Genomic DNA, 16143 nt, shown 5'->3' with positions numbered 1-16143 from the left:
CTCGCGAGGCCAGCGCGTCTCGCGCCCGCCGTTGAAGCCGTCTGAGCAGTCGATCCCTTTGGAGTAGTCGTAGCAACCAGTACCATCCTTCATGGGTCGGAGGTCCTCGGGGCACTGCAGGTGAGAGATGGGACGTGGCAAGGTCACCTGCAGGTCCTCACCCACCCTGGAGCTGCAGCCTGGTGGGTGCCCTCCCAGGGCAGAGGCCACCCAAGAGCCAGCGCTGCTGACCTTCGTTAACCTCTAAAGGAGATCAGCTCATCCTGAGTGATGGATGGAGCAGCCCAAAGGCCCTGCATCACCTTGTACTGCCTTTGGGGAAGGGGCAAGGACCACAGGGCAAGAGCCCGCTCTGCTGTGACGGCCTCACTCCCCGTCCTCCCTCCAGAGGAGGATGAAATCCTTGAGGCAGCAAAATTACACAGCAATGAAGCTTTTAGCCAGCATGGCACAAAGCATCACAACCGGCCCTGTAACGTGCTGGAGAAACCCTCTGGTTTGTTACCTGTTCCTCTGGGATGCAGAAAAAACACCTCACCACCTCAAACTAACCCAGAAAACCATCTTGGCACTTGGGAGTGACCCAGAAAACCACCTCAACCCATGCCAGACAGGCCAGCGAATGTGGCCTTGGCGTCATCTCCAAAAGCATCTTACTGTCTCTCATAGGAGGCAGCTGCGGGCAGGACCAGCCCACGGTGGAGGCAGGAGCAGGGGAGGACAGGATCATGAGCCAGAGTCACTGGTTTTCCAGAGCTGCATCAGCTTTGGGTTTTTATTCCAGTTCATCATCTGGCTTTCAATGTCCCAGAAGATAAAAGCCAGTGGGCAGCGAGTGCCACCAATACCTTGTCATCCAGATTACAGCCCTCTTCTATTCCGCCTGCATTATATATCCCTTTTCGCCAAACACGCATGCACAGAAACAACAACAAAAAGGCCAGTCCTTGAAAAAATACATGAATCTTGCCTAGGAGCAACTCACAATTAAAAATGCATTACGGAATTTCTTGAAGATGAGTTGGACTGGAGCTTGAACAGGTAGCGGTGAAGGCAGGTAATAAATGGCCTCTGTCAAGCAGCAGAAAGGTTATAAAACCACTATAATTCGTGCTTAAAAAAGAAAATCAATTTTCTGTGTGAGCAAAATGCTGTACATGTTAATAAAAGTTCAGGAGACCCTGGACCCCGCGCTCACCACCACTGGCAGGGGCCCGAGGGGAGATGGGCTGCTGAGCCTCGCTGACTCTCGGCCACTCAAGATGCAAACTGCCCGCAGGCAGAAAGATGCTTTAGGGAGCCCTGGCCCACCTCATCCGAGCGATGAGAAGTTTCTCTTCACCTCCTAGAAACCCTGTACCATTTTTTATGGCAGCAGCATTGAAGCTGCTTCTGCCCTGTCTGCAGCAACCACGATGTCTCAGGCATCCCTCTGCCTGATGCCCCTCAGACACCTCACTGGCTCCTGTGTCCTCAGCTCTGAAGCTTGGATGGACCTTGCAAAGCTCAGCACCCTCCTTGCAGGCACCAGACAAGGTGGGAAAGGGAGGCAAGGGAAGGTTGAGAGGACTACGTGGCCCAGAGAGGTGGGAGAAGCCCCATCCCTGGCACCATCCCAGGGCAGGTTGGCCCTTGGGGCTCTGAGCACCCTGCTCTGGGTGCAGATGTCCCTGCTGCCTGCAGGGGCTTGGACTGGAGGAGCTTTGAAGGTCCCTTCAACCCAAACCATTCCATGAGTCTACACTGGCTCTGGAACAGGACACTGCCCATCTCTGCAGGGCCCTGGAGAGGCAGCCTGCCCTGCCCAGGCACGAAGCAGCAGAAGACACGGAAGCAGAAAGCTTTCTCACTGCATAGACAGAAATAACTAAAGGAGGAGGAGAGGACGCTTAGAACAATCTGTGCTTTTCACTGCCAAGCTGCCTGGAAAATGGGATCCGGATCGGTGTGTTTGTGAATCCACAGATACATCACGTATCTCCTGCAGTCTCCTCCCGTCTCACAGCCCCGTGGTAAGAGTCAGAGCTCTGCAAATTGGCAGAAATGCATCTCCCCAGAGAACATGGAGGGCTGATGGAAACGGCATGTCCTGCTCCATGGCACCACACTCACCTCTGCTGCTCTCCCCACGCTGATGGGGATGGGGAGGTCTGGGACTCTCTGGAGCTCCCAAGGGACCTTTCCAGGTGCCAAAGGCAACTGGGACCTCAGTCAGCAGGAGCTACAGGATCACAGCCAGGGGATCGGTCATGGCTTTTCTGAGCTGTCACTTGGGACTCTCACCCAGGCACTGATCCATGTGCTGAGCTCAGCATCTTCCCCAGCCCGCAGAGGAAGGCTACGGCTCTTTCCCCAGGACTGGGTGAGCAGGTCATCAAAGCCCTCCCTCCCTCAGCTCCACTTTGCTTAAGGCCACCCTTGGGATATTTCTCCAGTTTGGGCTTTTAATCGCCACAAAACGCGTTTCCTTTCTGTTGGTAATTATGCATCCTAATACGCATTAATTATGGCAGGCAAACAGCTCAGCACAAAATCTGCACAAGCAAGCACCCCCTCCCTCCACCTCGTCCCAGCTCGGCGCGGAGCTGGCTCTCCAGCCAGCTGCAGTGCTGCAGCAAGAGGCTCTCCAGGGACTGAAAGCTTTGGGAACCAACGCACAAACAGGGGAGGTGACCCTGCTTGGGGTGGGGACAAAGATGCCGGAGGATCCAATGATCTCTTCCATCAGTGCCAGCCCGCAAAACCAACCAGAGATGGCGGGAGAGGCAATACCAGTGCTCTGTGTGGAGGGTGTGCAGGGGGGAAGAGGGGCATGGAGCAACTGTTGGGCACAACAGACTTTATGACAGGTCTCCCAGCTCCTGGAGCGGCTCTGCAGTCGGGATGTCCCACCAACAGGTGGAAACCTCAAGCCCATTTGGGTGCACCTACGTTTATGCCCACAGTAGTCAGAAAGGACCCAGTGAAAAGCTAGCTTGGGCTCATCCCAACTCCCCAGGCTGTGCTGAAGGGTCGGTCTGGGCTCTTGCGAGGGTTTACAGAGCCAGCGCTCACTCTGCGTTTGCTGGGCTTTTATAAAGGGCAAGATCTGTTATTGCTGACATTGATTTGTCTGGCTGGGGCAGCAGAGAACCAATAATTACGGTGAGTTTTAATCAATCGCCCATCAATTCAGCTGCAGTTCAATTTGCGATCTGCCTCGGCAGTGACACAGGATGGGGGGCTGCGTCACAAAATGATTAGAAAATCAATAAGCAACTCAGTCAATAACACAGTCTGGGCGATCACGGGTGACACGTCCCTCCCCAAAGGGACGAAAGCTGGTGAGACATGGTGCCCCTGCAGCCCCCAGCCAACCACCTCTACACATCCCTCATCCAGATACGGGATGGATCTGTCTATCCAGGCAGGCAAAGGGATCCTACGCGCTGTTAGCCAGCAATTCAAAAGAAAAAGCTGTTTGTGGTTTGCCACATTAGACCCGCACTGCTCAGGAACTCACTTCCAACTCCCAGACCATCCTTCATCCATGGATCTGACAAGCAAAACTACCTCAGAGCCTGGAAAGACAGTCTGGTATTTAATCCATGCTACAGAGAGGAAAAGAGAGGTAGGAGGAGACCCAGATCATGGTCTGCTCTGAAAAACCAGGGAGAAGCTAACGTCACCATACAAATGGAATTCCACCGCCTTGTAAATCCACTCTGTCTATGCAGGAGTGAATTGGTTTCTCTGTGACAACAGCCAGCTCTTAAAATTGCTCTTCAAATCACAAAGGAAAACTTAGTTCCTCACCTTCTCGTGCATTAGCCCTGCTATTACAGACCCTGCAGGCTAAATGAGACCCCCCCACCCCCCAACACCCCGACCCTGCTGCTGCAGGCTGGTGAAGGCGGAACCGACAGCAGCTCGGTGGGGTTTGGCTGTCAGCAAAGCCAGGCACTGCTCGTCCTCCCCAAGTGATGCCAGACGGAGCACCCGTGTCTTGATTTTTGTCACTGCAGTCAGCAAACAGACTCCGGGTAGGCACGGGGAATGGATATGCTGAGTAAGAAAGTGCTATTTTTACCTGGGTTTGGGAGAAGTGTGCTTTTTCCCCTTTTAAATGACATCCCCAGGGTGACATCGAGCGGCAGTGCTGTTAGGACCTGCTGCCACCCCCAGCAGGCCACAAGAGCCAGCCTCCACGATGCAAGGGATGCAGTTTGGAACAAAATGGGAGACCCCTGCCCACTGCCATCACCACATGTGACACCCCAGGGCCTCCTGCCACCTGGACTCGGCAGAGCCTCTCTGCCCACCGCCAGAGCAAACGTGATGGGAGGAGAATCATCTTCAAGGGGAAGCAAGCACCCCCGAAACCCGTACAAGACTGTCTTAGGAAAATAAGTATCTGAATGAATGCCTGCTCGCATCAGGGAGAAAAGGGGCCTTTGCTCGCATTCTCGTTTACAAAGCTCATTAGCAGCAATCTGGGTGAGGGGTCACTGCAAATAAAACCAGTCTCATTACTGACACAGATCTCCCAGTCAAGAGGACAGCAGTTCTCCAACGGAGCTGCCTGCCAGCGTTTCTCAGCCCAGCTCCTCTCTTCTATTATTAAGTTTAAAAAAAACCCCAAAATATTTAATAAAGTGTTTCCGTAGAGAATAAACTGCCCTTTTTATTATTCTGCTCTGTTTTCTCAACAACAGCAGCCTTTCTCTCCCATGCCGGGATGTCAGAGGTGATGCTCTGGGCACAGGCGAGCCCAGCTCCTCCAAACCACACAGGGAAGCTGCCACCACACCCTGGCCTGGTGCTGCTCGGGGTACCGCACACCTGTGTCCGGATGGATCTGGGGGTAGGACCCAGGACCCCAGCCGTGGGCCCAGTGCAGCTTCCCCAAGAGCATCCCCAGCACCACTGGCCTGAGGCTGCAAAACAGCTGATGGGTCAGTGCTGCAGGGGCTCCGAGTGCCATGTCTAAAGGCTCTAATGACCCCGCTTTGTTTAGAGGCATGCTCACTCCTCACCGAGGAACCTCTTCAGCACGAAACAAAAACATTAATCTGAAGCACTGCTGAGGTACAGGCAAGTGCCAGCATTTTAATGAGCTTCAAACTATGCTCTGGCATGTATCTGATTTGCTCGTTGGCGCTCAGAAATGATACAAATGCAGCAACCTCCTTGTGCCCATAGATATATATTCAGACGATGTATATATTCATTCAACAACTTATTCTGCCGTTGTTTTCTTGGCTCAGAGGGCCCCGGTGACCCACGCTCCTCAGCAGCAGCAGCAGGACCAGCGCCTGGCTGTACAGAGCCCTGGCTCTACGGGTGAGATTGAGCCCTCCTCTCCTAACATTTTGGTCAGAAAGCTGGTTGCTTGCTGAAGTGTCTGCTGGCTCCAGGCAGCCTCCCTCCAGGGCCACCCCTGCCTCGCCTCCTTGGAGCAGCGATGTCCTCGCCACCACCCCGGCTGTGGCGGAGCCCTCCCCGACACTCCGCTGTGGGGGTGCATCCCTCCCAGAGGGAAACATTTCAACTGTTTTCTGAAATAACAGTCATTATCTTCCCACTCTTTTTTTCCTTCCCTCCTTTCCCCCTGCTTCCTTTTCTCTTTCAAGATCATCAATCATTATTTTAGCCTCAGAAAATCAAACCCATCTGTCTTCCAGGCTCCCAAGCACATGCTGTGATAGCTCATGCTCCTCAGCCCAGCACCCTCAGGACAGCGAGCTGGGGGCTCCATGGAGGAGATCGAAGCTCCGAGCAATGAAGCAGCGTCTCTCCGTCTCCAGGCACCACACCACTCCCACGTGGACCCTCTTGGGCAAGTCCCTACGTGTATGTCTGCATCTCAATTCAAAGTGGGATGGACCCGTTTCAAGCAGCTGGTGGGATGCCACGTACTTCGACATAAGTGCTCAGAGCTCCTGGAGCAAGGAAATCAAGCTAGTGGAAATCCTCCAGCTGTTCCCTTCCAGCAGTCATCAGCCTGTTTTGGGGTGTGCTGGCACCTCCTGCCATCAGAGCATTTCCCTTCCTAGCCATAGTGGCGACTCCAAAAACCTTGGGGAGACCAGAAATTCAACCCCTACCTCACCCGACACCCCGGGTACAGTCCAGCCACAATGCTACATGCCAAATCCTATGACCCAAACCAAACCAAACCCAAAGATCCAGTCCAGCTGCGTCCACAACACAGAAAGCACTCAGTCTGCTGGGGAGCAGCGGGGCAGCGGCTGGTGGCAGTCGAGTTCTCCAAAGAACACTGCTGAAAGAGCCAGAGCTGGAAAAAACGGGTCTTTTATCCCCCAAACTACTTCCCAGCGCAGGCAGAGGCTCCCAGCTCATCTCGGTGCTTCCTGAACTATTCCACTTGCTTTTAAATTTAGCCACTGCTTGCCAACATGGTGCAGCACTCAGAGCTCCCCACCTGCTCCTCCGCTCCCTGCTGCAGCCGGCTACCGACCCCAGCGGCTTTTGCCATCCTTTGCTTCTCTCTCTCCCTCAAATCCCATTTTCATCACAGGTAGTTACCTAGCTTAACGAGAGGAATCCAAACCCGCAGGCTCCTTGGGAGGGGGGCTTCTGCTTCCAACTAGAACGTGCATATGGAGTCATCCTCTGCTTCAAGGAGCCAGCTAAACTTTAAAGGGATTAGCAGAGAATGGTTTCTTCCTCATCTCCCCCCCTTCCCTGTGCATCTCTAACATAATTAGCCCGGTGCCTCCTAAGGCAGGGACGGATGAGTTCTTATTTCTCAATGAACAATTGTCAGTTCGAAAAATGGAAATTTGATGGAGCTTAAGTGCTTTGTGGGATTCCATCAATTACATCTCAAAATTCATTGGGAAATTAGGAGACCATTTCATTTTGACAAGGTTGAAATGTTTTGGTTTCCACTGCCTCATTTTGTTTTTATTTCAGGCTGTACACTAGAATAACACAATATATAACATAAAACTCCAGATGATAATGTTGAAGCTAAACATTTTCCTCTCCTTCACAGCAAAGAGACATCTTAAACCAAAATATTTCAGAATTTTCATAAATGCAAGTGATTTCTGCACAGCATTTTGGTTTGGGCTGACAGTCCCAAACCCCCCATTTCCCCCCAAGAACATCAGTTCTCAGCATTATCCACCTAACTGTGAAGCACGTCCTCAGTCCCTTTGGTTCCCAAGCCACCCCCGGTGACCTGTGCTGGAAGGAGGAGACTGGAGCAGTAGCCACTGCCCTGCTCCTTCATTTCTAATCCCATTTCTCCCTGAAAGAGTTACACTCTCAAATTAAGCCATTTCTCTGCCCTGCTTCGCAGCACCTAACAGTCCATCGTTTTGATGTGGAAGAGAGCAAAAGAGAAGGCTTAGCTCCAGATGGGCTGTGCCAAGGCTTGTACACCTGTGTGAACCCTGTCGGGCTTCTCTTCCTTCTCTGCCTAAAAAGGCTGGGACTGACACCACACCGGCGTCACCACGGATGACTAAGAGACTCTCTGGTAGATGTTCTCCCTCCTGCATACCTCTGAGCAGCCAAACCCCCTCCTGCCTGCCAGGCTGACCCCGTGATGGTGGAAAGGAACAGTTCACATCATTCTTGTAGGCAAACCACACATTTTCTGACTCAAATTAGAAATAAATCTGTGCTAGAGGAACCTCAGCCAGTGAGCAGGGGGATGGTGATGATCAGCAGGATTTCAAGTCTGTGCAGAACAGCAGCTCCCACTGCCCAGGCTGAGTGCTCTCTACCTCTTGCCAACACCTCTCCCGAAGTGGGACAGATCCTGGAGCACAGCCATGCTGTGAGCCCTTCCACATCTACAGGATCAAAGAATCATTGGAGGTCATACTTCTTTAAACCACCCAAGTAAAAAAGGCCTCCGATAAGAAAAAAAACGCAGAAAACCTTTATGCTCTAATGCCATCTACTGGGTACAGGTAACAACGACAGAAAAGCCATGAGATGAGGAGCAAAAAGGTCCCCAGAGGCCCTTTTTGTGTGGGGTGGAAGCAGGGGAGCTGCCGCCCCCCCACTGCAGAGCCTTTGGGGTCTTCCCAGTGACACCTCGCAGGCAGGACTTTAAGCAAAGCGATGTCCTCTCTTCTTCTCCGTAACCCATGGAGACTCTCCTCAGAGAGGCTCCAGCGCCAGCCGCGAGCAACACCCACGCAGGCAGGACTTTAAGCAAAGCGATGTCCTCTCTTCTTCTCCGTACCCCATGGAGACTCTCCTCAGAGAGGCTCCAGCGCCAGCCGCGAGCAAACCGCCCTCGACATTTTCACCAAGTTCTTTTAAGGCCAAACAATTAGGAAATGGCAGAGCCCACGCCACTAAAAAGCCCCAAGATAAATGTCTCCCCAGTCCTCGCCAAATTACTGGAAGCTGTATTAAGGGCATGAAGGAACTGGTAACAGATGATGATTATATATTAACGGAATAAGAAATCTTTGAGATTTGTGCCGGTCCCTGGTTGAGCGCTGGGCTCTGGCTCCGCTGTGTTAATTGCTTACAAGGCCACATGTATATTTTACGCTCAGTACCTGCCTGGAACATTTGTTGGATTTAGCTTTGATTGATGAACCACTGATTATATACTTCTGCAGTCCTCGGCAAATTAATAAACTGTTGACTGGTAAAGATTAACAACATGTCATGATTTGTGAAACAGCGTGCGGAGCAAAGCTGAAGCAGACCTAGTGCTAAAATTAGTCCGCGAATGGTCTCTGAACTCTATAAAAAGGGGATCGCTTAATTAAATTACATCCCGATATTGCCCATAGCACTTACCAAATTGGCAAATTGAGTTCACGCAGTTCAGCTTTAAAACTGACTGACATCCCTGCAAATCTGCAGCGAATGACCCCATCCCTGCTCACCCTGGAAGCCCAGCTCACACCCAGCAGGCTCCAGGAGCTGGGGCAGGATGAGGAGGTGATGTGCTGCCCAGCGCAGGGACTGCTGCAGAAGATGCTGCAAGGTCACACACCGAGGCTGTGGCGAGCTCCAAAACTCAGCTCCCATCACCTGCGACCCCGCTCAGGGCCATGTGCACAACCTGGGGCTGGGGTAGCGCTGCCTGCCTGCCCATCAGCCCTTTCCCAGACAGCAGGCACGGACCACAGTCAGAAACACAGGACAAGCATCCTCCAGATCTCTCCTCACAGCCCTGTCATCGCTGGGGACCTACAAGCAGGTGATGACTATAAAACGCTCTGCGTCCCTGGGGTCAGTCCAGTGGGAAGCAGGGAGAGATGGCAGCAGCCATCTCCGAACTCCCCCCAGGGAGCTCAGCTCTGCTGTCCTCAGGCTGCAGCCAGGACCAAAGAGTTGGCAGCTTCGACTGGCATGACTGGGGGCTGTGGAGAGGGGCAGAGCAGCCTCCTGCTCCTGCATGGGAAGAAAAAGGCGCAAAAAGCAGAGGGAGGAGAGACAGGCATCTCTGCAGCCACCTCCTGTCCCCATGGGATGCACGGCCCTGGGAGCCTGGCATGATGCAGCGGGACAGGGGGGTCTTGGTCCCCATGTCATGCCCACAGCTCTCAGGGAGGGAGATGCACTCCAGAACAGCTCCTGCTCCTTCTCCTTTCTCTCCCCACCTACAGCCTCGGTTAGGCATTACAGCAGCAGGGTGGGTATTTTCCTTGAGTGACAGAGTTTTCAATTTCTGCCTCTCCGCATGCCGGCATGGCAAGCACTAGGCCTGAAATTCATTGACAATTTCTATCTTAGCATACCCTGACTTTTAAAAAGAGGTATCTCTCACTAGCGGCATGGGGTGATCAGAGTCCCAACTGCTTCCGAGCGTGTCTGAGAGGCACGCTGGTGTTCAGGGCAAAGTAACACCCAAAAAGGGGGAAAAGCCCCTGAAAGACTAGAAAAGCAACCACTCCCCAGAAAAGGGAACAAAAGAAAATGACAATTGGTAAGGAAAGGAGGGAAGGGAGAGCAGTGGCAAGGCGAGGACGGCACCAGGCGCTGCCGGTGACACATCAGGCTGTCGTGCTAAATGGCCTTAACAAGCAACTGGAGAAGGGGATAATGAAAATGCCACCCCTGGGACAGCACCGCTCCAGCCTGACCTTTCCCGGCTGCCGTGTATAAACATCTTCAATAAATAAAGAGACACTTAACTCCAGCCTCTGCTGAGATAGGAGGAATGGGGCAATGGGGAATCTGTCTGTGGCGAGAGGGAGGGGAAGGGGTGCAGGGTTTGAGGGGGCTTCAGAGCAGTGGAAGTGTGCTTGCAGGGCAGGTCACAAGCTCTGGACCCTCTCAGGGGGTCACCACCCGCTGCCTGGCAGGAACTCCTACGACACAGACCAGAAGGGATGCTCCAGGTTTCCCCCACTGTGTTGTCTCCACAGGTTGTACCGAACTCTCACAAGCTCCACAGGCAGGGAAGCAGCGATTTGCTGTCGGGGGAGATGGGTGAGAGCTGGGAGAGGTGCTGAGCTCTGCTGCTCCCAGCTGGCAGAACGGCAAAACCCGTCTGTGCATCGATAGCTGGGAATGATCCAGAGCCTCTGTCCAAAACTGCTGGTCTAGAGTCTGAGAGGTCTTCAGGAGGGAGGACTACAAAACCTAGGACTCAGAAGATTGTCTGGCACATTCAAATCAAGCAAATCAAAACTCTGAGAGTGTCGGAGGGGCCAGAGCCGGAGAGTATAGGGAGATGCTTCGTCTTTCTCCCACGCTGGGAAGCACAAGGCAGAAGAAAAAGCGAGACTGCTTCCAGCTTGCGTGTTCTCGACAAGCAGGAAAATGACCACCAGCCTCAAAAATAATTCTTTTGCTCGTATGAGCCCCTGGGCTCCTTCCCTGATGTCCTCAAGGCCCAGGTGAACTGCCGTGAAGGTAGCCCACCAATATCCCCTTGGCAATGTCCCCAGAGAGGGAGCAGGCAATGTCCCCCTCAGGCTTGTCCCCAAAACAGACACCAGCCCCCAGGGGCCGGCAGCCGCAGTACATACCACACAGCCCGACGAGTCCACCTTGCGATCGGAAACGCACTTGAAGTTGCGGGTACAGCCACCATTGTTGCGAGTGCAGTCTCGGACCGGCCCGAAGGAGGAGAGCAAGTCATTGATGGTTTCGAAGTAGGTGGACAGCATCGCTTCTTCCCTTGGAGAGAAAAAGCACCGTTAGGGCTGGCAGGGAGCTGGCAGCACACAGAAAGCTGGTCGGGCAAAGCCAGGGCATCTTGATTAGCAAAAGTGAGAGAAAGGAGGCTTCCCAGGAATTAAGGCTTTGGGATTACACTAAATAAAATACATTTGCTGCGTAGCTCTGAGATCCTTGATGAAAATCAACCAGCTGGGGAGTTTCAAAGATACAATCTACCATTTTCACACAAATTGGCAAACTAAGGGATACTACGAGCAGCCTGGGGTTGTGTGTGACTCCAACCCTATACTAGACAACAGCGAATCCACAGCAGTGGAAACTCCTCCTGATCATTTCACAGCTGGGCCGAGTCTCCCTGAGCAGTCACAGCTCATCCATCGCCTGCAGACACTGCCAAAACTTGGCTTTGCCCCTGCTGGGATGTGGAGGCTCATCCCTGCGCTTGGGGACAGGGGACATGGAGCAGGGGACACGGTGACTGGTGCAGCACAGCTCTGCGGTGCTCTGCAAGGTCCCCTTTTTAAGCAAGCGAGAAGTGTAAATGCTGACGGATTCAATGGCCATGGAAAGGCTTGGGAAGCTCCCGGCCCTGCCTCGCCGAGCTGCGCACACTGCAGATTTTGTCTGTGACAAGGTATGGAGGCACTTCCCTTTCTGCTGGGTTCCTGCTAAGGGATTGCAGATGTTTGTCAAGAGCTTTAAGCACCTCCAAGGTATTTTTCATCTTCAAAGCACGTCTGACATATAAACCTGTATCTGGAACCCATCTTAGGGAACGGATCCCATCACCCTCTTCCCGACAGGAGAAAATGTAAGAGATTTGCCCCAGGTCACAGACCATGTCACTGGTGGCCACAGACTTGACCTCCTCAGGCTATTTATTAGAGCTTTATACACTGGGGACTGCAAATAAACACTAACCCCTCTGACCTGAGGCACTGCTGGGACTCCCAGGGGGGTTTATTCCCCTTCAGCATCTCCCCTACTCTCCCATCAGCACCTCAAAAGCTGCACAATGACTCAATGCCAAGCACTCGTCTCCTTTTTTAGGTTTTTTCTTTTTCTTTTGAAAACCGTGTGCTTGGCAATGCAACAGCGGTGCGGGAATATTCGGCAGCCCTGGCAGACCACAGCGCTGCTGTCTCGGACAGGCACGGCGTTATCTATCAGCAGAGGGCCCCTGCGTACACACACCATCACACTCACAGCCCTGCCAACACCAAACGCTTGCAAAAATCATGAGTCAGGCATTAAGAAAAAATAATAATGAGACTGGCATAAAAATGATGAGATTTTAAAAATAAATCAGTCACTGGGTGGGTTTTTTTTCTTCCTCCCCTAAATTTGCCTTCTGCTTTCTGAGCCTTTAGGGTGTAATAGAGCTTTTCCCTGCCAACTCAAGGGCTTAGAAACTACCCAGAGACAAACTCAAAGAAATAAATCCCTGAGCAATAGTGAAGTCACGCTTTTGCAGACTCCGGATTTCCAGGCAATCACAGGATTCCAGAAACTGGGAGTTTCAGCAAGGTGAACACCATAAAACCACCGAGAGCTGGCGAACTGGCATGTCTCTGTTCGGACCGAGGTGGAGGGCGGCTTCTCCGGTCCCGTGGGTCAGGGCGGATGAGTCACCCCAGCACCGGGGTAGCTCCATGCCCACTGTGGTGCCTCTGGCTGCATCGTTGCCCCACACAGCGAGTTCATGCCTGCATTGCCTGCTTTCACCCCATGAATGCTTCCTGAGGAACTTTTCCCTCTTGACAATCATGCCTCCAATGTTCCCCACTTCCTGGCCCATCTCCTAGATTTTCCAACATATTTGGAGCTGAATATCCCTCTGTCCTTTCTTGGTCATGTTTCAACTATCTTTAGAGGCCCTTTTCTATTAGCACTCTGTTCCCACCAGAATTTGCAGCTCCTCCAAAGTGAAGGAGTGAGAAAGGCAGAATATATTAGATCAGGGCACGTATTTCTGCTAGAAATATGGGGGAGAGAAAGGGCGTGTTATTTACTAACCCAAATCACTGCTTATTAATAGAGAAATGATTGTTTTTTTTAAAAAAAAAGCTAAACAAACCAAGACAGTTCCTCCACTGCCCACCCAGAAAGCTCAGCCCCATCTGGTTTCTCATCGTAGGTGGATGGCAAGGACAATTGTGTCCCCATCCTCCCTCCTGGCTTTTCCATTTCGCACAACACAGCCAGACCCTCCCCGCAGCTCCCATGTCCCTGGAGGGAGAAAGTAAGGCACTACAGCTGCCTTGGGTGATGGAAAGGAGACCCCGGGGCTGGATCCTTGGCCAGGGTAGCTCTAGAGAGCAGAGTGCTCCTGGGAGATGCCAGCTCATCCTGCATAGCACTGTGCTTCCCAGGCTGGGGCTGGCAGGGGCAGCTCGTCACGCTGTTTACTAAAACCTGGAAGCACAAACCAACCTTCTGCCCTCGGGAGGGAGCAGGATGGGAATAGGAACCTCACCCTCTGAAACTGAGCCTGGTGTAAGGGATGACCCCCAAACAAAGACAGGCAGGGGCTGCTGAGCTGGGATGAGCCATTAAGTGCATTAAAGTATTAACCTTGCTGGAAGGTGGAGCAGCAGACCCAGAGAGGAGCGTTCAAACATCACCCAAGAGATGGAGGGAGGCTGCTCAGATCGCTTCTGAGTCGGTCCTCCTTAGATTCGAGGAGCATCCCTTCAGCACGGTGCCCTGACAAGGGGGATGTCAGCAGATGAGAAGAGTGACACAATGCTTGGAGCAAGCTGGGAGCAAACTTTGCTTTCATCTGCCTCCGGAGGGACCAGTGGAGCTGAACCTTTGGCACTGCCAGCCTCAGCAGCTCCTTTTAATTTGGTGGGTGAAGAGCAATAATTTATTAGCTGCCTCCCACAGCGACAATGGGATGGGCGACACGCAGCAGATGACTTTCCACCCATGCAGCTCCAGCCCGTCCCCCCTGACTCGCTGTATGGGAGTGCAGCTGGAGAGCAGGCAGTGCCAGGGCAGGGGATGCTTGAGGAGTGATGGCAGCATCTGGCCACCACTGCACAGTGCCCGCCGGGGCAGCCGTCCCTTCCCACTGCCCTGGCACCCCAGATTAGACCAGCCCTGCTGGATGAATCACTTTCCCTGCAGTAACAAGCTGCCTGCAGAAGAACAGCTCTTTTCCCTGGTTCTCCACCTACCTGTATTGAACATCACCGAGTAACCCCCGATGGCTTCCAGCAAGGCTGGACGGAGAAGTTCCACAGTTCACACCGTGCCTGAAGCACACTGGAGAGCTGGGGGAAGCTGCCAGTAACCCTGCTGGGATCCAGGCACAGCACCCACAGGGACCAGGCAGGGCTCAGCACCTGGCATACTGGGAGGACAGGGAATTCCCCACTGCCCTGAACCAGATGCCAGGTCCCATCAAAAAGGGCATTTTGGAGCAAGCGACTTCATTTCTGATGCCAGATTCTCTCCACAAGCTCTTGCACATCTATGAACGCGCACACACACACACATGCTCTTTCTTTAGCTCTCCAGCCCTCCCAAAGACACACGTGCACCCTCAAATGATAAACCCGTAAATGAAATGCACTCTTTTCCCCACCAGGACGTGCTGATTACACACCCAGCATCAGGAAAAACCACTTTTCAAACAACTCCCATCACCACAGACGGTCAGCGTGCTGCACAACAGCAGGGCTCTCTGCCTGACTTCGCACAGCTCCCACTGTGCAGACCATGGCACCCATCCTCACCCAGCCCCGTGCAGCTCCCATCACTCGCCTCCATTCCCTCAAGAAGACTTTTCTGCATGCTCCCCCTTTGTTCTAGGCCCTCATTAATGAAGCAGATTCACTGACAAATATCACTGGGAGTTATTTGTTCATGAAATACCAACACCATGCAATTCTCAAAGCCTCCAAAGGACTCATCTCAGAATAAGCTCCTGAGCTCCACAGTGGCTCTGCTCTCCAGCTCATCCTGGAAGGGGATTAGTGAGCATTACCCAACTCAGCTGCCCCTTTTTATTGCTTCCTAATGGTTAAAGACTTCAGCATCTACAAAGTTAACCATTGCTGACAAAAACAAATACAAGGATGCGAGCTGAGGACTAAGCCAGAGCTGCTCCACCATCTGCTCCCCGAGCTGTGTTTGGAAAGGGATCAGGGGGAGATTTGGGGTTCCTGAGTTTCAAGGGACAGGGCCCACCAGCAGCAAAAGGCGTGATGCTGTGTCACCTGCAGCTTCATCCCAAGGAGGGAAGCTTGGGATGGGAGCAGGCACCCAAAACCACCCGGCGCAGCCCAGCCAGGATGCCTGACGTCCAGCACCTCGTGCTGCCTCCTACCGCCACTGGTGAGACCCCGCTCAACAGGGAATTTAGTGGTTGATACACTTCCAAAACTGTACAGAGCAATTTACACCCAGATTCTGTGCTTTTCGGCCTGAAAGCTGCTTGCTTGAGAAATCTGACTACTCTGGCCACAAAACTCCTGCTACACAAGGCTTGCAAAAGGGCTGGTCTCCTTGCTGCCAAGAGCCCACCAGAGAGGTGTCCCCCGGGGCAGACTTTGCTCCCTTTTCCCGTTATCACCAGTCAGGGGTTAAATCTGTCTGTCCTCTGCCTTTCACATCTCTTCCCTGACCCATCAGGTCATCTCACCCAGAGCTGGCTTCACCCAGGGCGACACTCACCCTCTCCCATCCGTGCTCATGTAGAGTCAGGGCTGCTTCCCCCTTCCAGACCCCTCCCAGCCCTATCCAGCTGAGGGTGAAGCTCAAGCTGAGCACCCATCCCTCCAGGGCGGTTTCCAGCAGGAGCTGGATGCCTGCCCTTGGGGGAAACACCTCTGAGGAGTCCTCAAACACAGCCCCACCCCTGCAACAGCTGAACCCCCCATCCATGGAGGTTCTTTCTTCCCCACCTCTGTCTGAACATCACCTGTGCTCTCACCTATTCCACCCCGGCTTCCTCTCTCCTCTTCTCCCTCATATCTCTTTTTCCTCTGCTAAACCCCAGCTTTAGTGGCTGCTAATCCA

The 16143-nt window shown here is 53.0% G+C and overlaps 1 protein-coding gene across 1 annotated transcript in view; it reads right to left on the bottom strand.

Moving 5' to 3' along the window:
• The window catches only part of LOC104496539 (astrotactin-2), a gene marked incomplete at both ends in the record, with an annotated part of 114229 nt that overhangs the window by 23347 nt on the left and 74739 nt on the right, over positions 1–16143 (bottom strand). The window contains 2 exons of the mRNA XM_010139671.1: positions 30–114; positions 10962–11112. Of these exons, the coding sequence (XP_010137973.1) occupies positions 30–114; positions 10962–11112 (236 nt within the window). The remainder of the gene's footprint in view (positions 1–29; positions 115–10961; positions 11113–16143) is intronic.

Source organism: Buceros rhinoceros, unplaced genomic scaffold, assembly GCF_000710305.1.
Source record: "Buceros rhinoceros silvestris isolate BGI_N320 unplaced genomic scaffold, ASM71030v1 scaffold5717, whole genome shotgun sequence".
NCBI classification, from domain to species: domain Eukaryota; kingdom Metazoa; phylum Chordata; class Aves; order Bucerotiformes; family Bucerotidae; genus Buceros; species Buceros rhinoceros.
This window is presented reverse-complemented; position numbering and strand designations above follow the sequence as displayed.